Raw genomic sequence first — 26,712 nt, 5'->3', positions numbered from 1 at the left:
CTAATCTAGCACGCAAATTCAAACGTGACCAGACTGCAAACTATATTACCGGTAAAAGGTAATTGAAAATGTTTGAGCGCGGGCTTTCAACCAGGATCATAGTTTAGATCCGACAGTTATCCAGCTCAGTTTGATCTGCTCAACAACAGTTTTTTCCAGAGAAAATCACCAGAGCAGCAGAGACGAACTCTTCGCGGCAGCCATGCTGACCACGGCATGTTCATGGTGATTCCACCGGGAAGAGTGAGCGTCACAGAGTGAATCTCTATGCTTTTTTGTTTGCCATATGCCTACCGATATTCGAAAACTTCCTGTCGTCTACTGAAAGCAAGAGACAAAACAGTAAACGTATATAGTACAGGAAGGCGCCCACATTTAAGGTTAGAAGAGACACTCCGTTTTAACCGTTTGAAAAAAACACGTGTGGTAAGATTGATTTAGTACGTGTGACGTCATGAACACACCCTCTCTTCAGAGTCGGACGAAATATTCCTAAAAGTTGCGCAACATTGAAGCTGTCTGGATCAAGCAGGCAAATTCACCAGAAAAAAATCTCATAATGTAATGATGACGTTGTTAATAACTGAGATGTACTGTATGATGATAAGACAAAATAGTCTCATGCAGTTAACAAAAAACTAAAAAATGTAGTATTCAAAGTTTACCTTACCACATGTTTTATCTTCTGATTAAAAAATGTTGATGTAGCAACTAAGGAGTCTAGCTTTAAAGGGATGGTTCACTCAACACTTATATTTGAGTATTTTGATCATTAGTGCAATTAATACACTCCCCCAAAAAAGTGCATGTCAGCAGTCAAGTTTTCAAGATAAAGTTTGATAGACAAGTTTATCTCGCAACTGTATTCTATACAGAAATGCACAATAAAATATAGAATGCATGTACAATGTTCTGTGCACATAAAACACAACACTGCTGACATAAACGAGAAGGCTTGGATGTTGCAAACAATCCTAGCCAGCATCTGTATGACACTGGATGGCGAAAGGCCAGCAGAACTAGCAATGGGATGTAGAGAGCACAGACAACAACATCTCCAGCACCACACATAGACAACATCTCCAGCACCACTCATGTCAAACACCTCCTGACATAGCTAGATGAACTGCTAACTAACCATCTCAATAACCCACAAGCAATGCAGGTCCAGGCTAAACAAACAAAACAAAAAATGACAGCAACCAGACTGCACTGAGAAATGTCCCGAACCCAACAAAACACTCCCTGCTTCCCGCCCCCCGCTCAAAGCAGCTAATTTGCATAATCGGCCATGTGCATGTAATTGTGAAGGACGCTGTAGGAGAGAGGAATAACGTCGTGGGAGAGACAAAAAGTGAGTAAAAAACACCCTACATTTATATCCCGCCCTGAATGTAAACCAGGGCGGGATCAGCCAGCGGCGGCTTCCCGCATGCGCGATTCATTTGCAGTCTGGACGCGGAGGTGTGAACATCTCCTGCTCTGACTGCTGCGCGAGGACTGGGCCGCCTGTGAGTGTTTTGGGACGAGGGTAACAAAGCACCCGCTGCTCGTTGAGAAGAGTAAGAACGATACGTGCTTTCACGTCAGAGTCTCCAAAAGTCTCCAATAACACCAGAAAAAGTCGCTAGATTTGTCGCTAGTCGCTTTTTTGAAAATGTGTCTCTACAGGGGTCTGAAAACTCGCTAAAAATAGCGACAAAGTCGCTATATTGGCAACACTGCAAAGTACTTTAGAAGAAAACCAACCAGACGCAACTAAACAAAATGTCCAGTGGGGGACACTACATCACAATGTGTATACAAAACCAGAATGAAGCTACCGCCACAAATCGACAAATAAAAACGGATGAAATCGTATATGCGTTCTTGTTGAATCGGTAATTTTCTGACACAAAATCTCTATGCGGCTGCGGCCTGAAAGGCAGAATAACCAGATGTATTGTGGCCTCAAGCAGAGTGATGTGGGGACATGTGTTATCTGATAACCAGAGGTCCTCCGAGATTTGTCCCGCCTAATCCCACATTATCTCAAATTCACATTGAGTTATTTGTTTGGACAATGTTTAGCAGAATGTTGTGGAACATATACTGTATTGTAAGTAGCTTTGGGAACTGCTCACAACTTTGGATCCAAAAGACAGAAAATTGCAGCCCATGGGATATGCAAGACAATGAGAGGAGGAGGAGAGAAAAGCAAAGTGCCAGTCTAGTCTGTTGTATTGTGATGAATATTGTGGGGATCTATTTTCTTATAACTAGATGTGATGCCTAGCTTAGAAAGAATACATTAATGATTAAACATAATAGGTTTGTGCTGTACTGATATAGACTGTTTAACATAACAAGCTGTGATTCATGTGAGGAGCTGTTAGGGAGTAGGGGGAGATAAGAACTTGTGTCTCACATACACGAACACTGCCTCTTTGTGTACCGTCCAAGGACGTAGGTACAAAGAGTATAGTTAGGGTGGGAAAGTACAGGGGAACTGTGTCTATGGGTGCTGACTCGGGACAAGGTGTGATGATAACAACTTATGCCTGGCAACAGTGTGCAACAGTGAAGCGCCAAGGGGCTGGGACCAGCCTGTGCGCCAACGATAGGCTGAGTAAGTCTAAACCACGCTCAGTCTCTACTCTGATAGGCCAGCAGGGAACGGGAACTATCTCTGTCAGAGTATTTGAAGAAGAGCCTGTAACAATGGATCAGTTCTCTGTCTGCCCTGCGTGGTATTTCAGTGAGCCCGTATACGAACCATCACACTTATCATACATACATTTTGCATATAATAAATGTAGCTTACCTCTTGATCATGTTTTCTCTTATTCCAATACCAGATTTGAACTAACGCTATTTCTAACAATTGGTGACCTCCGACTGTGATCTGGTAGCGGAACTTCGCTGGAATTCATCAAAGTGCCCGGGCTTCTAAAAACAGGTAAGCAGACACCTATTGTTATATAACTAAAGTTCTGCACATTGGCTTTATCCAAATTAATTTTGTGAAGCACCTGTTTGATGTAAGTGAACCCTATTGTACTATAAACAACGATTACAGTATACTACTTCGATTCCATTGTATATTATGCAAATGTTCGATAATTGTGATGGTTAAACCCATGGGAATTGTAGGATTAGACAGTGCGACGCTATGACTGAGGCTCATAGGAGGTACTTTAAATAGTTAGACAGTGTGACGCTATGACTGAGGCTCATAGGAGGTACTTTAAATAGTTAGACAGTGCGACGCTATGACTGAGGCTCATAGGAGGTACTTTAAATAGTTAGACAGTGCGACGCTATGACTGAGGCTCATAGGAGGTACTTTAAATAGATAGGCAGTGCGACGCTATGGCACATATCAGTTCAGACTAGATATGACTACGTTCATAGGAGGCACTTAAAATTCTTTAAGAAAGGGGTGACGCTATTGACACGTATCAGCAAAGGCTAGGTACGGCTAGGATCAGAGGGACACTTTAGAGTATAGAGTGTTGTCGTATGCATGAGAGTGCGAATGATCCCAGTGTAATAAAAGAGTGTTTGCAGACTAAATAAAAGAGTGAATGCGGGTTACTAAAATTAATAAACCTGTATACCTTGATAGAAAACTAATTAGGAATTAAAGACGTCTGTGGCTGTCCAAACTGTATAATTTGTGAATAACTGTTGGGTTTGTGGTTGCTTAAACCGTATAACCCGTTAATAACAATTGGGAACATAAAGGTAAAATAATGAATAACTAGTATGACTAAACTGAAACGTTTGAACTGATATAATTGAACTGTAACTTTTGATGTTCGACATAGCATAATACTGGTTTTAAATAATTAAGTTGAAGCTATTTGGTTTATTATTTAATTTAACGGTTGATATTTGACCCTGCAAAATACTGGTTAAATAATTAGACTGAAATAATTTGGTTGTCACGCCCTGGCTCTGGGGACTATGTTATGTTGAGCCAGGGTATGTAAGTCTATGTTTGTATATCTATGTGGGCCTGAGTGACTCCCAATCAGAGGCAACGAGTGTCAGCTGGTTGTCTCTGATTGGGAGCCATATTTAACTATCGGTCTTTTCACTTTGTGTTGTGGTTTCTTGTTCCGTTAAGGTTTGTTCGTGTTGTAACCTTAGACGTCACGCATCGTTGGTTATTGTTTTGATCGTGTGATCAGTTAATAAATATATATTATGTTCACCTTCAACGCTGCGCATTGGTCCTCTCTCGTAGACGATCGTGATAGAAGAAACCACCAGAACTGGACCAAGCAGCCTAGTGAGGAGCAGAGTAGGTGGACTTGGCAACAGTGGAGGCAGAGCTTCGACTGGGTCAAGCCGAATGAGGAGCTGAATGACGGAGATTGGAAGCAGAGGAGCGAGAGGTGGGCGAGAATTATCGAGGCCTGGCCCACGGGGAAGAGAGACTCCCAGAAATTTTTTAGGGGGGGGCTCACGACGTCGGACCAGCAGGAGGCCGCGATAGAGCGGCCCAGTGGGTTGCCAGAGGAGGCCGCCAGGTTACGGGGGCCACTGGTCGAAGAGGGGATGGAGGATGTAGAGGCACAGCGAGAGGTACTGGCGTGTGTTGCCAGTCCGGTCCGGCCCGTTCCAGATCCCGGTGTAGGGCCAGTGGTGTGTGTCCCCAGTACGGTCCGGTCTATTCCTGCTCCCCGCACCAAGTCAGGGGTGCGCATCGTCAGCCCGGTTCGGCCCGTTCCTACTCCACGCACCAAGCCTACGGTGTGCGTCGACAGCCCAGCCCGGCCCGTTCCTGCTCTCCGCACCAAGTCTGTGGTGCGCGTCGCCAGCCCAGTCCGGCCCATCCAAGCTCCCCGCACCAAGCCAGTGGTGTGCGTCGTCAGTCCGGCACGGCCCGTGCCTGCTCTCCGCACCAAGTCTGTGGTGCGTTTCGTCAGCCCTGTCCGGCCCGTTCCTGCTCTCCGCACCAAGTCTGTGGTGCGCGTCGCCAGCCCAGTTCAGCCCATCCAAGCTCCCCGCACCAAGTCAGGGGTGCGCTTCGTCAGCCCGGTCCGGCCCGTTCCTGCTCCCCGCACCAAGTCAGTGGTGTGCTTCGTCAGCCCAGTCCGGCCTGTCCCTGCTCCACGCACCAAGCCTACGGTGTGCGTCGTCAGCCTGGTAAGGCCCGTTCCTCCTCCACGCACCAAGCCAGGGGTGCACGTCGTCAGTCCAGCACAACCCGTGCCTGGGTCATGTCCGGAGCCGGATCCGCCGCCGAGGCGGAGTGCCCACCCGGTCCCTCCCCTGTTGTGGTTGTTTGGCGCGGTCGGAGTCCGCGCCTTTGGGGGGGGGTACTGTCACGCCCTGGCTCTGGGGACTATGTTATGTTGAGCCAGGGTATGTAAGTCTATGTTTGTATATCTATGTGGGCCTGAGTGACTCCCAATCAGAGGCAACGAGTGTCAGCTGGTTGTCTCTGATTGGGAGCCATATTTAACTATCGGTCTTTTCACTTTGTGTTGTGGTTTCTTGTTCCGTTAAGGTTTGTTCGTGTTGTAACCTTAGACGTCACGCATCGTTGGTTATTGTTTTGATCGTAATAAATATATATTATGTTCACCTTCAACGCTGCGCATTGGTCCTCTCTCGTAGACGATCGTGACATTGGTTTATCGTTGAAATATAAAGTAGAGAATATTTACATTTGCGGTCATTTAGCAGACGCTCTTGTCCAGAGTGACTTGCAGGAGCAATTGGGGTTGGGTGCCTTGCTCGAGGGCACATTGGCAGATTTTTCGACTGGTCAGCTCGGGGATTGGAACCGGCGACCTCTCAGTTGCTGGCACGGTGCTCTTGGTTACTGGGCTACCTGCCGCCCCATATGAGTTTAAGGTTGTGCCGTTGTTTGAACATGTGATGGGGTTTGATGGGTGATCGGACCATGACTGGTGTGGTTATGGAAGTAATGTATAAATAGTGCAGAGCAAATAGAGGGTTCCATTGAACTATTATGTTTTGTTGGGCATTTCAATGGCATAAGGTGAAATCTGTGTGTATGAGTGAATTCGGCGGCTGGTATGGGTGAAGGGAGAGAGTTTTTGCTGAGGTGAAAGCTAGTGCGATTTTCATTTGGTGACGTCACTTGCTCTATGAACTGGAAGTATTTACTTTGAAAGCATCGCGGAATGTGTGGGGTGACTGGCGATGTATGTAGAAGGTCCCGGGTTCGAACACAGGTAGGGACAGTGGGTAAAGCTTTCGCATTGGGGCTATAGACCTAGATTACTATGTGGATTGAGAAATGTGAAAGGTTGAATTAGATAGCTTAAGTAGAAGTATTCTAGAAAGGTCTATGAAAATATGTTAGAAGGTCCCCGCGCCTTCCCCGTTGTGTAGCAAGGGGAGGGGTGAGAGACAGTACGTAGTTAAAAAATGATAGGGATATGAATTAAATGTGTGCTGGTCAATTATAGCCAGTATTTGTTTTATTAATTAGGGCCTAATCAGAGAGAACAGTTAAAGAAATTGAATAGCGAACTGAAATGGCGATAGAGCTGTGAAAATTGAGTTGAGGACAAAGGAGAATAATGTATGGCTCTGGTTAGCGAAAAAAAAATATATATAGACAGTCAAGCGAGTTAGATTGAACTGTGGGATTTCAAGTAGAGGTCTAGATACTTGACTGAAAGGCAGTGCTTTGATAAATTCTAATTGTTATTACTTTATTCGATAGGTTGCTTAACACCAGTGGTGTATGCAAATAGTTGGTAAATTCTAGAACGATAATTTATTTTCGTTACGGGGACCAGGGGATGCAAGTGGCTTTGGCTGTTGTGCTGGGGGAATAGCGCCAGCCTGTGGTGGGTTCTGGATTTGTTAAATAAACAAACTTATATTTTAAACTAAAGTAATGCAATAGGCTACAATTATAACATTATCACAAAAAGGCACAATTTAATGTGAAATAGTTATTACAATTATTATTAATAGTTATTACAGTTATTATCATTGATCCAGTAATGATAGAAGGATAGTAGAGGAAAGGCAAGGGATTACATCTAATTTAGGGAAAGCAGAAGAGTATGAAGATATATTAGGGAGAAAATACCATTAACTGAGGGATATAAAACGTTTAGCTGAAAAAGAAAACAGGAATAATTTACCTTACACCCTAATATAGCCATTGCATTACTTTTGATGTAACCGTGATTGTATTGGCTAAAAAACTGAAATATGACATTTACAGGGGGGACAGGAACAATAGAAGGGGAGACAGATTTTCCTAGGGGGTTGAACAAATAATTGATAATGGATCATTTGAGATGAGATCACATGTAGCAGATTTAGGGTAATCAATTAAATAATCATTGTATACTCGAGGAATTTTGAGTGGTTTTATGGATTAGTTATGAGGAATTAGATTGATACAAACAATTATTGATGGGTTAGGAATGGGGATATCTGTATCATGTTTTGTGTGTACTACCATCTTTAAATTATAACCAGGAGAAAGAGATTAGTTTATCTCATTGGAATGTTGCCAAGGGCTAGGGGGAGCAGTAGTGAAGTTAGGCAGTATTTAGGTCATAAAAGTGAGCTACCAAATCAAGTGAGGCCTGGCTATTTGTGGTTGTTGTTTTTCAAATTGGGTTTTTCAAACAAAAAACAACACACCTAGTATGATGTTTATAAAGCCATGTTGTTTCAATTTTGGGGGGGTTTTACAGCAGGTCAAGGGTGATAGGTCTTAGAGGAGCACGCACAGTGAATTTTATGGAGTTTTTCGGTTTTTGCTGAGTTTGGGGTATATATGATTTCTTATGAGAATGAATGTCATGAGGACTTAATGAACACCTGGGATAAGTAACATTTATGAAATATTTAGAATAATGGTAATGTTTGGTATACTATGGGATGGAACAGTTTGTTGAATAATTTCAATTGCCTCTGAACTCTGTTTTAACCTTCTGGTGTTAATTAATCATCCACACTGGTAAATTCTAAAGGCATGAGAGGAGGACTTTAAGATAGTTTATTTTACCAAGTTGAGGGTAATTTATAATACTGTGAAAAGTGTGAAGAAGATTATAATTTGGTAATAATATATATGATTTGAACCATAAAATAACAGAAGAGAGAGAGAGCTTTCCCTGAATGAGGGATACCTGTTGCTAGTCAATTGTACTAATCTTGGATTACTTTTACGGGATAGAAGTAAATTGAGGTATTATCAAATGTTGTCATTTAAATTTCATTTTTAGTATGCTTTAATAAACAACAAGTTGGTATTTGAAACTAAATTAATGCAATGAGCTGCAGTGATCAGAGGAAGGCACAATCTAATGCGAAACAGCTATTACCTAGATCATTTATTTAGTAATGAGATTAGGAAGATAGGAGCAATAAAGAAGCAAGGGACAGTCTCAAAAATAAATAAGGGATGGCAATTGGATGATAAATTACCAATATTACCTAAGTGATTGTTTAGGTAGGTGGTAATATTGACACATGAGCAAAACATGTGTCAAAAGGGGGATGATAAGGAGATGGTAGGATTAAATAATAAATATATACGAAGGAGAGGACAAAATACTTAAAAAAAAAAAAGTCAGAAATTGAAATTGAGAGCTGAACATGTGTGAAGATAGTTTATTAACCACACCCGTATGTCAGAGGTTTTGTGCCTCACAGGTGAACTAAAGGAGAAGGTGACCCACTCTATCTAACCAGGTGACTGGTGAGCATCCAGTCCCTAAAGAAGAAAAACTGGAAGCAGGCCTGTTGGGAAGGGCCCTATCAGGTTATATTGGTCACTGCCTTTGCCATTAGAATAGATGAGAGAGCCACTTGGGTCAACGTTACCCACTGCAAAAAGATAGGCCCACATGCCAACACCGTTGAACACACACAGAGTTAAAGAGAAGAACTGGAACCAATAGGGTCTGGGGGTAAACTCTGTTAACGAAGATCCCCTACCCTGACCTATCATCACTGTGGGGTGTTTATAGAGGTGTGAGTATGGGGTAGTACCAAGCAGAAAGACTGAGGACAGGAGAGGGTTGGCGGTTTTTGGGAATATGGATAACTTGAGTTGCATAATAGTCTCGGCAATGGTCTCGATATGTCAAGATCCACCACCAATTATGCTATGCCCTTACCATTGTTAAGAAGTAAAAGAGAAGAGAAGCAACCCGACATACTGACCGTCAAGGACGAGTGGCCTACAAAATGGGAGTCAGAGAAGGGCAGACTGTCAGATTCAAAATAAGGGTTAGGGACGTAGCCAATGGGTGGGGTACATGTCAATAAGCAAATTGGGATTATAAAATCCTATTATATTCATGTTTGGACCCCACGGCGGATTGTTCCTAGACTCAAGTGTTTAAATACACTTGGGGATGGGGATATGAGACCGAGGGGGACTGAACATCCAGATGGGGGTAAAGAGAAACAAAGACATCACCAATTATCAATTGGAGACTTAAGTTCGGAAGCACAGGAGAGAATTCTGAACCTTACAGCCCCTGTAACCGATGTGTGGTGGGCGTGTGCCAGTAAAGGCAGTGTAAGGCAGAGAATTCCAAAGGGGTGGCTAGATACATGCGCCCTGGTTATACTGGTACAACTAGTTAGAAGTAGTCACCAGGAACAAATGATTAAACAGATGTAGGAGGAGTTTTAACAAGAAGGAGAATAGCCCTATTTAGATGGATGCGATTGGGCTACCAAGGGGGGTATCGGATGGATACCGAGCTATGAAACAATTAGGGGAAGGGTTTACTACCACGTTCTTTTGGTGGGTGACAATAAACAAAATTGTGAATTGGATTAATTATATCTATTACGACCAACAACGATTTATTGGCTGGACTAGGGATGCAACAGAAGGGATCTTTTGAACAATTATCCGCCATCTCACTCTTATGACTTAGTAAAAAGAGGTTGGCTCTAGATCAGGCAGAAAGGGGTGGTGTCTATAGAATGTTAAGCCATTGTTGTACATTTATCCCTAACAATACCAGTCCTGACTAGTTGGTTTAGATAAACTATCAGCTGAAATGAAGAGCATGGCTGGAATGGAGGGAAACGGACTGTTCTCCTGGTTGGGTGATTGGTTTGGCAAGTATTCAACTATTGGTGGTTACTGGATTTCTGAACCTAGTAGTTGTGTTTCTAATATTAATGTGCTGTACTGCCTGTGTAATTCATTGTCTGAGAAAGTCTGTTACAGATGTCGTGCATTCGGCTGGTATGATGCCCCTCCTAGGGGCTCAAGAAGGAGATGCAGACACTGAGATGAAGTTGACTGAGGATGACCCTTGGTTTGCTATTGGTGAGGTGGTGGAGTGACACCCTAGAGGGTGTCTAAAGGGGGTCAAAATGTATTAATCTTTGTGTTTTATGCTTTATTAATCAAGTTAACCATTGTGAATGTTTGTCTTTCCTTATGTGAAGGTTTGAAGTTCCTGGGTGGCTGGTAGCCAACCTAGTACAAGTTGGGTGTAGATGGAAGGACTGAAGGCTTTTTTATTATCATTATTGCCTATTAATAAAAGTGTGATTCTTTTTTTTTCTATTGTATTTTAATGAGTGACACCCTAGAGGGTGTCAATAGGGAGAATCCTAAATTTCCCTGAATTTTCTTATTTTGGGTTCTCTTATTTTGGGTTCACACCCAGTGGGTGTGAAAAGGGGGATTGTGGGGATCTATTTTCTTATAACTAGATGTGATGCCTAGCTTAGAAATAATACATTAATGATTAAACATAATAGGTTTGTGCTGTACTGATATAGACTGTTTAACATAACAAGCTGTGATTCATGTGAGGAGCTGTTAGGGAGTAGGGGGAGATAAGAACTTGTGTCTCACATACACGAACACTGCCTCTTTGTGTACCGTCCAAGGACGTAGGTACAAAGAGTATAGTTAGGGTGGGAAAGTACAGGGGAACTGTGTCTATGGGTGCTGACTCGGGACAAGGTGTGATGATAACAACTTATGCCTGGCAACAGTGTGCAACAGTGAAGCGCCAAGGGGCTGGGACCAGCCTGTGCGCCAACGATAGGCTGAGTAAGTCTAAACCACGCTCAGTCTCTACTCTGATAGGCCAGCAGGGAGCGGGAACTATCTCTGTCAGAGTATTTGAAGAAGAGCCTGTAACAATGGATCAGTTCTCTGTCTGCCCTGCGTGGTATTTCAGTGAGCCCGTATACGAACCATCACACTTATCATACATACATTTTGCATATAATAAATGTAGCTTGAATTGAATACCTCTTGATCATGTTTTCTCTTATTCCAATACCAGATTTGAACTAACGCTATTTCTAACAATATGTGTGTGGGTGCGTGCGTGCATGTGCAGGTGTAGGAACTCTGGAAAATGGAGTTCAAAAGTTGAAATGCATGCCAGCTTTCCCTCATGGCCAGAGATATGTCCATGCTATGTTCACTTTCAGCCCACCATATCCAAACCATTGCATTGAGTAATACACACTCGGTTCAGGGCTATGCAGTAACCTATAGCCAGTGTTGGGGAGTAGTGAACTACATGTAGTTCAATTAGTAATTTAACTACATTTTGCAGTAGCTTGGTGGTAGTTGAACTTCATTCTAATCTAGGTGTTGTTTTCAGTAGTTGCAAAAAGAAAAAGTGGGTGAAGTAGGCAAGAATTTCCTTTCTTTTTCAGCATCAGATCTGCCTAATTCTCACTTGAAACTGTTTTTGTGTTTAATGGGCTAATTTTAACATTCTGTTGACATCTGACTACAGAGTGATCAATTCTTGCAATTTGTAGTCCATGACATTTCAGATTTAGATGTGATCATTTATCACAAAGTAGTTTGGATGTAGTGAACTATTTTTTCAAAGTAACTTTAGTTAAGTAAACTATATTTTTCGTGAGGGTAGCTTTAGTGTAGCTTAACTTCGTCCAGTGAGAAGTAATTGGTAGCTTGGTTAAATATCTTCAGAGTAGCATGTTTATAATTGACCGAGGGGGTTCAAGCATGGATCTTCTGACTGACACTGACTCACTGTGTTTTGGACAGAGATGCGGTATCATGTGAATGGACAGCGGCATGAGAAGCCATCACACAGGACCAACAGAGAGCTGAGGCTGGGTTACGCCAGGGTGGCCAGGGAGGTACTGGGAGGAGGACTGACCATCGACACCCTACCAGACAACATGACACACTTAGTGGTGAGTGGCGCTGGGGCAGTGGTCCAACAACACACTAGTGATGTGTACATACAGTATGTCAATGGGAGATTCGCTTGTTCCAGTTGTGGTGGTAGAATACTGATCCCTGCTGGCCTTATACAAAACAATGTTGAACTGCATTAGACTGCAGAGGGTATGTGGAAAAGAGTTGAACAATGTAGACTAAATCAAATTGCAATGAATAATTTCAACCTTGCTGCTGAAATTTGCAGTCCAAGACATTCAAGGATATCCTAAGGTTTCTAAAAGCGTATCCCCTTACCTTATTTAGTATGCAGCCTGCATTATTTATATTTAGTATCCCTCTCTTGTTAAACTACTATGTAATATACTGGAGACTGGAACTCAATGTAGAGTGTGTGTTTGTTTGTGTGGGCTTGCATTCAAATGTTGCTTTCATTGTTAACCCTGTTGTTCATTATAACATCTCATCTCCACCTCTCACACCATTATTGTATTTCTCCCATCCCATCCCTCAACTTCTCCTCTTTCCCTCACCTCTACTGTTTCTATAACAGGAGGACGCTGGTAGGTATTACACATGGCGTAGTTTTGGCCCTGATGACCAGCGCACAGATGAACTCTGGGTAGATCTAAACGACCTAGAGCATGGCCAAGTCAGAATGCATGGCATTTTGTCCAATACACACAGACAGGCTGCGGTGAGTGATACACACAGATACACACACACACGTGCGCGCACACATTTTATTTCCCTCCCTCTCTCTCTTCCTTGTTTTCCAGAAGGTTGCCCTCTCGTTTGACTTCCCCTTCTACGGACATTACTTGAGGCAGATTACCATAGCAACAGGAGGTACATTTCATTATTCTTCCGACACATGGCAAGATGTTCAGACTCAGATGGAGCCACTTATCATATTTCTTCCTTTATACTCCCTGCTTGTTACTTACATTAAGCCTAGAAGGAATGAAATGTAACTACCAGTTGCCACTTGCCATGCATCTCCATAGAACCCTGACCTCTGACCTTCCCCAGGGTTTATTTTCATGGGAGAGGTCACACACCGCATGCTGACAGCAACACAGTACATCGCCCCCCTCATGGCCAACTTTGACCCCAGCTTTTCCAAGGAGTCTACTGTGCAGTACCTGGACAATGGTGAGCCATAGAGTAACATTCAGACAGCTCTTGTTATTGGACTTTTGACCCTTGGTTGACCTCTGTGTGACCTATCCTGTACTGTCCCCAGGTGAGGTGTTTGTGATGCAGTGGGAGCAGGTGAGACTTTATGGGAGGGAGGCAGAGGGGGCATACACCTTCCAGGCTGCCCTGCACCTCACAGGGACCATCACCTTCAGCTACAGAGATGTGAGAGAGACTTACAACATGCACACTTATGAACCTTGTACAACACGTCTCTGATTTTAATGTATTCCATCTAAACACAGTCACACTTTTCTGTTTCTCTGTCCATTTTTCTCTACCTGTCTCTCTCGCTCTTTCAGATACCTTTGCCAGTGGAGGTGATAAGTTCTGCTGAGCACCATGTGAAGACAGGGTTATCAGATGCATTCATGGTGTACCTGCCTTCCCCTCAATCCTCAGGTTAGCAGCAAGGGGTTCCCTAACCCTAACTCACAGTTATCCAGGTTGGCAAGTCTTTGACTTTTGCTAAAATTATCTGAAACCAAATCTCTCACATAGATGCCCAACGTCGGCTCTACGAGTACCATCGGGTGGACATCGATACAACTAAGATCACCAACAACTCTGCCTTTTGAGTTCACTGCATTGCCTAGTAAGCAGCTCAAAACTATCCCTCATACAGGCCTCTCAGACATTTCATCCTCAATAACCAGTCACAGGCACAGCTTAGAGATCGTTATAATGTTAATGCCAATGATGTCGCTACAGAATCAAAACCCAGGTCTCTCTGTCTCTCCCTCCCTCTGTCCAGCCTGTCTGCAGCATGACAGCTGTGAACTCTGCCTCTCATCCAACCTAACCTCTGGCTGTACCTGGTGCAACGTCCTCCAGAGGGGAGCAGGAGAGGAGTGTAGGTCCCTATCTGAATAAAGGAGTCCTTGTTTCTTTGTGTTTGACATCTGTGTCTGTTTCAGGTGCTCAGATGGAATGGACAGACACAGGCAGGAGTGGCTGGACTACGCCTGTTCAGAAGAGGTACAATTGGACAATGTCAATGAACGTTCACATACTTTACATGTACTGTACATCAAATGTAAATCACAGTCTAAGCTTCCTCTGTTAAAACCACAATTCTCATCCATTATATGGACAGGCCGAAGATGTCACCTGTGAGGATTATTCCAGGGGGGGACCAGACAGCTCCATTGACCCTTCAGTTCCCTCAGACTCTGAGGTCCCCACTCCCCTGGGGCTCCTACTAGAAGGCCCTGCCACGGAGAGTAAGTCAAGGGTGTAAATGAGTGTGCCTGGGAGGGTTTATATCGGAGTATCAGAGTTCAACTGTGCATGCAGCAGTGTTAAACAGAGCAAGAACAATGATGCCATAGTAATGCTCTAGTGCTCAGTGTCTCTCTTTAGCCAGTGCCTACAGTAATCTGAGTGTTCTTGGAACATGCAAAGAAATTGCACAGAAATTGAGTTCAGGAAAATAACAATGGAAGCAGTTTGAGTGACTCAAACTGCTTCCATTGTTATTTTCCTGAACTCAATTTCTGTGCAATTTCTTTGCATGTTCCAAGAACACTCAGATTACTGTAGGCACTGGCTAAAGAGAGACACTGAGCACTAGAGCATTACTATGGCATCATTGTTCTTGCTCAAATTGAGTCCTAACTGCTCAATATTCAAACGGGCCTACATTTGATCTTCCTGCAGATGACACCAAACGTGTGATTCTATACAATGGTAAAGGTGGGTGGATCTTTATTTACTTTGAGCCCGAGTGGTGCAGTGGTCTAAGGCACTGCATCACAGTGCTAGCTGTGCCACTAGAGATCCTGGTTTGAATCCAGGCTCTGTCGTAGCCGGCCGCGACCGGGAGACCCATGGGGCGGCGCACAATTGGCCCAGTGTCGTCCAGGGTAGGGGAGAGAATGGCCGGCAGGGATGTAGCTCAGTTGGTAGAGCATGGCGTTTGCAACGCCAGGGTTGTGGGTTTGATTCCCACGGGGGGCCAGTATGAAAAATAAAAAAAGAATGTATGCACTCACTAACTGTAAGTCGCTCTGGATAAGAGCGTCTGCTAAATGACTAAAATGTAAAAAAAAATGTAAAATTAGTTGTGTATATGGAGCCATGTTACAGGATTATGATTGTACATTGTCTCTCTTTCCTGGTTAGATGTGAAGACAGGCCCACTGAGACAACACGACGGGTCAGCTCACACAGGAGTTATAGCAGGTGTAGTAGCTGCATTGGTGCTACTCCTGGCTGTAACACTGCTGGCTCTTTACATCAACTCTCACCCCTCTACTTCCTACAGGTTAGTAACACTATCAGGGCTCACATTCAGCCAGCTCTGTCAGTCTATGTCCTGCTAAATGTAGACTTCTCCTCCCATTCTCTTTAACCTTTTAAAACAATGACCTGTATGATCTTATTTCAATAGTGACGCAACAGCTACTGGCCATCCATGAAGTTCAGGAAGCAGGGATTCCACTCCAGCTACGCAGAGATGGAGGTTGAAGGTCACGAGAAGGAGGGCATCATGGAAGCTGGCCAGTGCTGACCGGACTGAGGAGCAACTGGATGATGAGGAGATTAAAATGAGTTTGTAGGAGAGGAAGGAGAGAGTTTAGAGTTACACACACATCCCTTACTCCATTACACAAATAATGTTTTTTTGTTCATTCATTTTTTAATATTCACCTCAATATAGTCCTGGTCTTTGTTGGCTAAAAAGTGGGTGGCATTTTCAATAATTTTTGGTGGACAAAGTTTTGAACTCTTCTCTTACACATCCACGACTCAGGTTTTAGGGAAAGGGACAAGGGAGAACAGGCCACTTTTAGGCTTTGCTAGAATGTCTTTGTTCACTATGGGTGTGGATGAGTTCCAAGTTTCTCAGCAGGTACGGATTGCTATCTCACCATTTACCACACACCTCCATGGGACATGTAACTGGAATAAACTGTGATACATTATGACTATCAACATCCATGGAAAAAAACACTATAAAGGACTCTGTATCCCTGCTCTTCCATGACAAGAACGAAGACCAGTTGTGGATGTTTTTCAATGATCATCTCTGCAACTTCTTTTTTAATGTACAGTTCATGTTTGAATGTTTTGTACCTGTATAGCTTTATATATATATATATATATATATATATATATATATATATATGCCAAGAATGTATTTCATAAATTGACCAGAGGCAATTCAATGACTTCAAAACAGCAGAGTGCTCTTCATACATGACCTTGAATTTCCTATTTTAATTAATGTCAGATTGAGGATATTGTTTTGAGATATAGTACTTTGACAGAATAAAGGCATTTTAATGAATAATGTTTGTTGTAATTGTAATGTCAACCAGAAAAGGAGAACACTCGAAGTGGCCCTATAATGTCTGCATCCTGACCAGTGAAACCAATTCTGATTTGCGACAGCAGATGTCACCCAAACTTTCTTCCATGTAGTCCTACACAGTAGCCTACATACAGATTGTGGCAGGTGTCATGATCATCATGTGTAATAAAAAGCGTTGGCGTGTATACTAGATACTTTTTCTGTGTCATGTTGACGAGTTTGTCGTGCGCTTGTTCCACGGTGATGGTCGTTTCAACTAGATAGCACAGCCACAAAGTAAATATTAACTATATCGAAAAAAATGAATAAAACACAATTTAGCTTTTTGGTCTTAATTCAAGATTATGGTTAGACATAAGGTTAGCAGTGGGTTTACGTTTAGGGTTAAGGTTGGGGTTAGGTTTAAAATCAAATTTTAGGAAGATAAATTGTAGAAATAGGCGGGGTTTATGACTTTGTGGATGTGGTAACTAGTGACGGTGGTGTGATAAATCTAGTTCCGCATTCCATCGAATCAACCAACTAAAAAGTATTGAGTATTGCTATTTGCGTTGGATTTCAGTATAATTTAAAATAATACAAATATCAAATATAGTATACGCTGATGGATCTCCATAGATTGATATCTGATCACGAGATTTTTCCAATTATGAACGTCGCCTCTGAAATGAAGCATCTCCCCGTGGGACCGCCCTCTTTCCTTTCTCCTCGGGAGCGCGGCATTGGAAAGAGAGGCGCCGTGCCCGCGCTTTACGTGTCTGGTTCGTGTACTGACAGCCAGCTGTGCGATTATAACGACAACAATCTCTGGGATTTGATCAATCCAGCCATCAAACTCGACCCGTATTGTTAGGGAAGAACACTTTTACTCGACAGATATTTTTTTAGTCGTCTAATTTATCCAGCTAGACAGCATTCCTCAAACATGAATCCGTCGTGTGGCAGATGTGGCACAATCGTGTACCCCACGGAAAAAGTGAACTGTCTGGACAAGGTAAGGGAAAAAATATTTGCAACCAAGCATTTGAATTCGCAGTCACCTGCTTCTGTTTGTGTATTATACATTCAATTTTCAATACAATTTTCTTTAGCGTGTTTGTTAATGATTTGTGATGCCCGGTCAGGTAGGCTAACTAACATTAGCTAGATAGCACGTTACCTGTCTGTGTGGATGTGAAAGACTAGTAACGTTAGCTAACTTGCTTTTTGATTTGATGAACCGTTAGCTAGCTAGCTAATTAGGTTTACCAACTAGCTATGTTAGCTAGCTAATTAGACGTTTAAATTATCTGATTTTAATTTCACATTTGCCACGTTGGATTTTCACAGATTTGAATGCTTGAACGAAGCGTTTCCTGTTTTCACCACAAACAAGCCCGTATTAGCTCGCTGCGTTAACGTCTGGCTAGCTACGTTATCAAAGACGGTAATGTGGTTAACATTGCCATCAGCCAAACATCAGACCAGTCAGTATCAGATTGTGATTTATGGCATACAACGATCAATTATGATGAACTAGTTTGTTGGTCAATAAAGATGAACTTTTTCTCCATTGCATTGTTAAATCTACCTTACTATGTTAGCCCAAATTGTTAATTTCCGTTAACGAAGCTAGCTAGCGAGATTAATGAGTATGTTCGTGATTTCAAAGGTTAACCATCTAGTTTCAGTTCTCCCTAAATCCAGAAATAATCAAGTGATACGTTACCATCGCCAATTTCAAAGCCAAAACTACTTTGTGTAATTTGTATCAGTGTCAATTTGACTCAAGTCAAGCTAAGCGTCTTGGTTTTTCAGGATGCTGTTTTCTGGTTGGAACAATAATTTGGAGTTGTTCAGTTACAATAGTGTCTTATCAAAATCCAGTGTTTGCTAGCAGCTCACACACCCTACTCCGGATAAGGGTGTGGAAGATTTAAAACTCCAAGGGAACAGAGCCATGCCTCACACGTTCAGTGAAATTGGCAAGACTTTTAAAAGTCCACTCAATGTCTATCACAACACCCATCTGTGAGGGCTTTGTGTGTGTGCACGCATAGGCTAGCGAGTGTAATAGAAAACAGTGACTGTATTATCGTGGTCTTGTCTGTTTAGTCTCTCGTCATTCAGTACTGCAGTAACACATGTTCTGCAGCATGTTGTTCCTGTCAGTCGTTGTCTCATGTTATTTATGCTGCCAACGGAAACAACACTAGCTTTATGGCACATGTACACTCTTGTCATTCAAACTGAACCACCCAATCCCTGTCCCCACTTATTTTTGCACACGGGATAGGCCAAGGCTATAATAATCACATATTCTCATGCGGTCCCTCTTCTTGTCATTTGATGTCTGTTACTTTTGCTGCCAGAGTGCGTTTACATTTTAGCAGATGCTCTTATCCAGAGCGACTTACAGGAGCAATCAGGGTTAAGTGCCTTGCTCAAGGGCATATATACAGATTTTTCACCTAGTTGACTCGGGGATTAGAACCAGCGACCTTTCGGTTACTGGCACAACGCTCTTAACCACTAAGCTACCTGAATGCACATTGCATTACTCTAGTGGAGGATGTAGGTGGGGTCACCTTTTTGTGGTGATAGAACGATGCATAGGCATTTCCTACCCTCTATAGCCTAGTGATGCCGGGGGCGAGTTTATAATTTGTCTAATGGGCATTGGAAGGCCTTGTGGAGTCGATCGCTGTAAGTGGGTGTTATCTATTTGGGTCGATAGATGGAGCGTCTGGTGAGAGACGATGGAGAACATTACCAGACATCAGAGATGCCGATACTTGTGTGTGCACTGCGCGCCCATGGGTTTGAACTCCTCATACTCCCTGTTGTGCGAGAACAAGGCCCTTGTTATTGTTGTCCAACAGGATGTAGATTAAATTGACAACCCTTGCCTTGGATTGAAATGTAGACCCCAAAATAAAACAATTTCTTACATATTCATGTAAACTGTTTCTGGGTGTTCTGGCTAGCATTCAGGGGGAACTGAACATAAGCAGAACAGCGACCGTGTTCTCTGGAAAATTGTGAGCACAGTGCCTGCAGCAGCGCACATTCCGGCAGACACTCCCATAAAAATGTGCTCTGTCAGAGGCCTGCTGTGCTGCCTGTCTCCCCTCTGAGCTACACACAGGAGCAGGGCCTGCTACTCTGAGCCCAGGGAGCGTCTGTCTGTCTTAGCTGCTATTCCGCATCAGCGCTCTCCTCCTCAGACACACGAAAACAACCTCCCCTATCCCCCTCCTGGGCACAGTCTGCCCTTCTCGTTTGTTTAAACCAGACGAGGCCGGCCGTGAAGGGCGGCAGTTTTTCCAGTCTGGTTCAGGTAAAGGCTGCCAGGGTAGTCAAGGCTGCAGTGTGTGGTTCCCTCGGCGACCGCTGAATACTTGCTTACCTGACGAGCTGTCTTCTGGTGTAATGTATGGGGCTGTGCTGTGGAGAAGCCGGGCCACAGACGCTTGTTTGTCTGCCGCACTGCATTTCATTATAGTGGGACAGGGCTGGGGTCTGCAGGAGGAGGGGGCACCCGAGGATGACGTGTAAAGACAGGAAGTGAATGTTATGTGAGACTTAAGAGAGTAGGCATACTTATCTGGCATGCTTTCAATATGTGGACGTTGCCTGTTAGTAATGCAGTACTATGCTTCAGAGGTTTTTGACAAGTCCTCCTAGCTATCGAACAGATGAGTGCTATTGAGGACCTGGGGCCTCACTGTAAGAGTTATGTTAACTGCAGGATTTGGGATTTTGCCTGATAGTAGGTTATTCATAACCAGAGTACTGACTGTACACACTATGCAAACCTGGTTTAACCAAGCCTGGAAACATGGCTGTGCGTGTAGGCCTATTTGAAAGATAATGTGTATGTCTGTGTGTTTCTGCATCGTTCTGAGAGTCTGTTATATTGATGGAATGATTTCCCATGTGGGAGGTTCTGTATACAGGTATGTGCTGTCTACCCTGTGCCTTTGTGTGTGTCTGTGACTCGTACCTATATTTTTTCATTTGCCCTATGGGCAACCCGTTCTGCAAGGACTCTTGCATTATTCCGCACGCTTTATCAATATTTCAATGTGACATACATACCACTATACGTCTGCTCTGTGGCTTCACACTTGTGTACCTGTGTGAGAGCAGCTCAGGCAGTGTGCCAGGAAGTAGGGTGAAGGCCTTATCAGTTTCTGCCCAGCAGGGAAGAAGCTCATAGATAAGTTCCTCTCCTCTTTGAAAAGCAGAACCCCTCCACAGGTTGAGGTGGAGAGTAGGGAGAGAGATAAACCCCTGCTGGGCAGCTCGTCTTGGATCTCCCTCATATTAGTATGGGAGTGAGGACCCGTGATCTTCCTCAACTCTGGAAGAAGGGCAGGGGGGGGGGGGGGGGAGCGAGCACAGAAGGCCCTAAAGAAAAACAAAACAAAAAGTCTCTTGTCTCCTGTTCCGGCTCAAATATCGGCTCCAAAAACTATTAACATGCAAGGTAACATGTCGGAACGCGTCGATAAGCTAATTCGATAAAAGCTTTTTAAAAAGGTCACAGCCTTGGATGTTTTGTTTACGACTTTCAGTTTTACTGACTTTCTAGATACAAGCCGTAGCTTATTTTGCTCTGAGTAAATGCAGGGTAGAGGATTCAAAATAACAAGACTGGACAAAATGCAGCCATATTAACGGCATGCATAAACAGGCGAAGCAAGGCTCACCTCATCAGTGAGGTTCCTTCAAGGTGCGTTTTAGATTATCAAATTGTGTGCCTTTTCAAGAATTACACATTTTGGTACCACGTTCTAAAATTTGTTATGGTTAGGTGTAATCACATTCCAGATATTATCAAATGGAGGATAAGATTAAGATTTATTGTGGCTCCAGTACAGCTGTCTGATGCGCTGTGTTCTATCTAGCAAACACTGATGATATGACCTTTCAGGAACAGAGGTACCTTATCCATAATGGCCAATGTATAGTATTAATCCATGACAGGGATTGTTCTGCCGTTGAAATCCTTGGGCAGGCCACCTAAGCGTTTTTCCGGGTCACCTAAGTCCAAACTGTGTAAAAGATTTAATTAAATTGGGACAGAAAAACTCTTTCAGTGTAAACTGAAACGACTAAACGCAACTATATAATGTATATAGAAAAGATTATGGACCTATATATTTTAAAATAATTGAATCTTTGAGAACTAACAATCATCAAAATAAAAGCTAGATAGTCAGGGAGAATTGAAAATGTAGATTAGATGTTTTAGCAGAAGTACACTGCATTAGCAATGGCAAAATGCATAGCATTGCAGAGAATTGGCTTTAAAACAGCAACATTTTCTCTCAGCTCCATGGGGAAATGTGTAGAATTGCAGGAATTTGGCTTACAATGCTAAAATAAGCTATACAACACCAATATGGGGACCTCTAAAATGTTCCAAACAATTCAGCTGTGGCAACGATCTGCCACACCCACCACCTTAAGCCCGTTTTGATCCAGAAACAACCCTGCATGGTACACAGTATTAGTTAGGTCAAAGGTCAGAATGCAATCTTACTCTGAACCAACAGTGATACCACCACCATCATTTAAGGAAAGCTGAGAGGTCAATCATGTCCACTCCCCCGCTCATCATCTTGGCTGATGCAGTCACTCCCCTACAGGCACAAGCCTCATCATGCTATATTGCTCTGCAAGAAACATATGCAAAACCCCTCTCTCCCCAAATAGCCCCCTCCTGGCTATCTCATCAGGATCAACAGTGCCAACGCTCTGCACTCTAGTCTGCCTACCGCATGTCAGCACTGACTGGACCTTTCTACAAACACTGTTTTATAACAGGCTCATTCAAATACACAGTATCATTGACTAACACTGATGATCTTATTCAAATAGGCCTTTCTGATACGGTCTGATCAGACAAGCAAGTCATGTAATTCACTGGTAGGGACTATAAATGTTTTTCCACTGAAATGAGCTTAGGCCTATTTTAAAAGGTCTGGCAAAATGTAGATGGATTATATTTAAAAGCTGATTCATATTGTCTGAGGGGTGAGCGGTTTATCCCAGCCAGTCGCCTCCATTTGTGACTCAGATCAGAGGCAGAGTCCATGGTGGAGTCAGTCACCTGAGGTAGTGACTCAATGTGCTGCTTCCCTGCTCAGGTGACTGGGTATGGTGGTTAGTTCTGTGCTCTGTATGTGTTTCTGGAACTGGGACACCCATTGCTCTCAATACTATGGCTCTATTAATAGGAATACAGAGAGATTTGATTCTCCTGTTCTCTGTGTGTGAGATGGAGGATTTAGGATAAGACCGTGGAAAAGGGACTGTTCGACGAACTGTATATTAACAGTTCAAACTGGGTGTGTGTTTCCTGTCCAGAAACTACGTGAGTCAACATTCTACCAAAATGCTCAGTCTGTCTCAGCTCTCCACGGTCAGGGATTTCAGAATGGTTTGTTGCTGGGCAGGCGGCGTCTCTGTCTGTGGAAGCACCTGCACACTACAGCAGATCTACACACACACACCAAAAGTGGTCTGTGGATGACTGTTAAGTGCATATTTTAGCAAGCGCTGTGCTTCTCCCACTGGCCAACATAAGGGGTTGAGTGTGGTAAAAATGAATGCATCAGGTAGGTCAATGATTAACAGTGGGCTTTAATGAGTTAGTGCAGCGTTTCCCAAACTTGGTCCTCGGTACCCCAAGGGGTGCATGTTTTGGTTGATTATTTGAGTCAGCTGTGTAGTGCTAGGGCAAAAAACAAAACGTGCACCCCTTGGGGTCCCGAGTTTGGGGAACCCTGAGTTAGTGGCAGCCAGATGTGGGCTCACTCGGGCAACACACAGTGCGTGTGAACCTTGTGAGTCTAGTAGTGACCCTATCGGGTGTGTAGACAGACAGACAACGTGTCTGGTGTGCCTCCTATAGCCTGGGGTCTGTCCATACAGGCCGGGGTCTCGGCCACAGTCTGAGTGATCATTAGGCTGACAGAGCACGTTCACAAAATGTTGTCCTGGACCCCTGCTGACACACATGCCCCGGAGCTGCGCTGATGCAGGGAGACAGTCCTGCTTTTTACAGGATTTTATTTCTCTCAGCCTCCGTTTCTGCAGTGTCCTGGTTCTCTTATTGACTGCCAGCTCCAGCCTCTCAGCCTCTGCACCCACTCAGGCCCCAGCCGGGTTTTTCTGGAGTCTGATCACTGACAGTCTCATTCTCTCCTTCTAAATGAATCTCTCCTCCTCTCCTTGTCTCTCTCAGTAGTGTGTTGGCCCCAGAGACGGTCATGGGATCTGGGGGAGGGGGTCGTCCTGACCTGGTGGAATGTGGGTTAGCAGGTTGGGTGAAGGCCGGTTATAATTTTTCGACACTGCTGCAGTCTAAGCCTGTTCTCTATGGAACTGGTATTCACCCAAGGCCAATATTGAGTTTATCCCGAAAACACAGGATCAAAGTCCACTGCTGCCGATCAGCTCACCTTTACCCCATCCGCTTGCGGCATTAGCACCCACGGGTCACACACTCCTCTATTGGCTCTCCCTTTGTTCCGTTTGTTTATCCATCACTTCTGATAACACAGATTAGGATTACAGATTAGGGGAGATGCCCAGAGGGTATGTAGAGAGTACGGCAACAGAGAGAGACAGGAGTTAAGACATCAGATTGGGATGAATAGTTAGACAGGTGGACAGACGCCTTTTTAAAATGGCCACCGCATCTGGAAAAAGCTGAGGCCTAGATTTAGTAGAAATGGAAACTGCCCACACAGTGGTGGTGTTTAAACTGTCATGGATTTGACATGCCAGAGCCACAGAGAGGGAGAGGCAAAGACGATGCATCTGGCAGTGGGTCCTGTCTCTCTGACTGGGCCTGTGTAGTGTGGTTGGGGTGTAGGTTTGGCCCAGTGTTGCTGGCTGGCTCTGGATCAGAGCCCCATTGACCAGGGCCTGGGTCCAGAATGAGCCCACTCCTTTGTCTGCCTCAGCCCGGCTCTGCTGGTCAGCAGCTTCACACATACACACACACACACACACACACACACAGCCCTGGGTGGTCCGTCCGTAAAGGCCAGTGTGAGAACACACCAGACCAGACTAGAATTCTGAAAAGGTGTCAGAGCGAATGGGGTCATGGATTTAAGTCAAATGCTTTTGTCCTGTAGTGGATAAACTGCCTCCAGAAATCCCTTCTATATGTTCTGGAAACCTCTACATAACATAAACACTCCCTGTTCTACAATCCTCCCCTAGTCACTGTGGTTGTCTCATCTATTTCCATAGTGTTTTAATGTGTATCTGCGGCGGTCATGGTGGCTAGCCTGACCCTCTCCGGACAGTGAGGAGAGAAGAGATGATTTACAGTGGGGAGAACAAGTATTTGATACACTGCCGATTTTGCAGGTTTTCCTATTTTCAAAGCATGTAGAGGTCTGTAATTTTTATCATAGGTACACTTCAACTGTGAGAGACGGAATCTAAAACAAAAATCCAGAAAATCACATTGTATGATTTTTAAGTAAATAATTTGCATTTTATTGCAAGACATAAGTATTTGATCACCTACCAACCAGTAAGAATTCCGGCTCTCACAGACCTGTTAGTTTTTATTTAAGAAGCCCTCCTGTTCTCCACTCATTACCTGTATTAACTGCACCTGTTTGAACTCGTTACCTGTATAAAAGACACCCGTCCACGCACTCAATCAAACAGACTCCAACCTCTCCACAATGGCCAAGACCAGAGAGCTGTGTAAGGACATCAGGGATAACATTGTAGACCTGCACAAGGCTGGGATGGGCTACAGGACAATAGGCAAGCAGCTTGGTGAGAAGGCAACAACTGTTGGTGCAATTATTAGAAAATGGAAGAAGTTCAAGATGACGGTCAATCACCCTCGGTCTGGGGCTCCATGCAAGATCTCACCTCGTGGGGCATCAATGATCATGAGGAAGGTGAGGGATCAGCCCAGAACTACACGGCAGGACCTGGTCAATGACCTGAAGAGAGCTGGGACCACAGTCTCAAAGAAAACCATTAGTAACACACTACACCGTCATGGATTAAAATCCTGCAGCGCACGCAAGGTCCCCCTGCTCAAGCCAGCGCATGTCCTGGCCCGTCTGAAGTTTGCCAATGACCATCTGGATGATCCAAAGGAGGAATGGGAGAAGGTCATGTGGTCTGATGAGACAAAAATATAGTTTTTTGGTCTAAACTCCACTCGCCGTGTTTGGAGGAAGAAGAAGGATGAGTACAACCCCAAGAACACCATCCCAACCGTGAAGCATGGAGGTGGAAACATCATTCTTTGTGGATGCTTTTCTGCAAAGGGGACAGGACGACTGCACCGTATTGAGGGGAGGATGGATGGGGCCATGTATCGTGAGATCTTGGCCAACAACCTCCTTCCCTCAGTAAGAGCATTGAAGATGGGTCGTGGCTGGGTCTTCCAGCATGACAACGACCCGAAACACACAGCCAGGGCAACTAAGGAGTGGCTATGTAAGAAGCATCTCAAGGTCCTGGAGTGGCCTAGCCAGTCTCCAGACCTGAACCCAATAGAAAATCTTTGGAGGGAGCTGAAAGTCCGTATTGCCCAGCAACAGCCCCGAAACCTGAAGGTCTGTATGGAGGAGTGGGCCAAAATCCCTGCTGCAACGTGTGCAAACCTGGTCAAGACCTACAGGAAACGTATGATCTCTGTAATTGCAAACAAAGGTTTCTGTACCAAATATTAAGTTCTGCTTTTCTGATGTATCAAATACTTATGTCATGCATTAAAATGCAAATTAATTACTTAAAAATCATACAATGTGATTTTCTGGATTTTTGTTTTAGATTCCGTCTCGCACATTTGAGGTGTACCTATGATAAAAATAGTAGTAGTGTGCTGCATGCTTTATTATCTCCCAGCCTGTATCACTGTAGAACACACAGGGACATGATGGATACCCCCAGCCTGTATCACTGTAGAACACACAGGGACATGATGGATACCCCCAGCCTGTATCACTGTAGAACACACAGGGACATGATAGATACCCCAGCCTGTATCACTGTAGAACACAGGGAC

General features: G+C 43.9%; 1 protein-coding gene and 1 pseudogene across 2 annotated transcripts in view; both read left to right on the top strand.

Annotated features, from left to right (window-relative positions):
* LOC311103766 (plexin domain-containing protein 1-like) overlaps positions 1–16,306 on the top strand; it is a 29,368-nt pseudogene extending 13,062 nt beyond the window's left edge. The window contains exons 4-16 of the transcript in view: positions 12,011–12,162; positions 12,702–12,845; positions 12,928–12,997; positions 13,181–13,303; positions 13,395–13,513; positions 13,651–13,750; positions 13,850–13,943; positions 14,103–14,199; positions 14,266–14,326; positions 14,445–14,571; positions 15,008–15,043; positions 15,473–15,632; positions 15,741–16,306. The product of the transcript in view is annotated as a plexin domain-containing protein 1-like (transcript). The remainder of the gene's footprint in view (positions 1–12,010; positions 12,163–12,701; positions 12,846–12,927; positions 12,998–13,180; positions 13,304–13,394; positions 13,514–13,650; positions 13,751–13,849; positions 13,944–14,102; positions 14,200–14,265; positions 14,327–14,444; positions 14,572–15,007; positions 15,044–15,472; positions 15,633–15,740) is intronic.
* Positions 16,307–17,388: 1,082 nt separating this feature from the next.
* The window catches only part of LOC311104441 (LIM and SH3 domain protein 1-like), a 35,091-nt gene continuing 25,767 nt past the window's right edge, over positions 17,389–26,712 (top strand). The window contains exon 1 of the mRNA XM_084146278.1: positions 17,389–17,658. Within this exon, the coding sequence (XP_084002404.1) occupies positions 17,590–17,658 (69 nt within the window). The 5' untranslated portion in view covers positions 17,389–17,589. The remainder of the gene's footprint in view (positions 17,659–26,712) is intronic.

Source organism: Coregonus lavaretus (genome assembly GCF_964263955.1).
Source record: "Coregonus lavaretus genome assembly, chromosome: 28".
Lineage (NCBI taxonomy): Eukaryota > Metazoa > Chordata > Actinopteri > Salmoniformes > Salmonidae > Coregonus > Coregonus lavaretus.
Note: the sequence above shows the minus strand (reverse complement) of the source record. Positions and strands in the feature narration are given on the sequence as shown.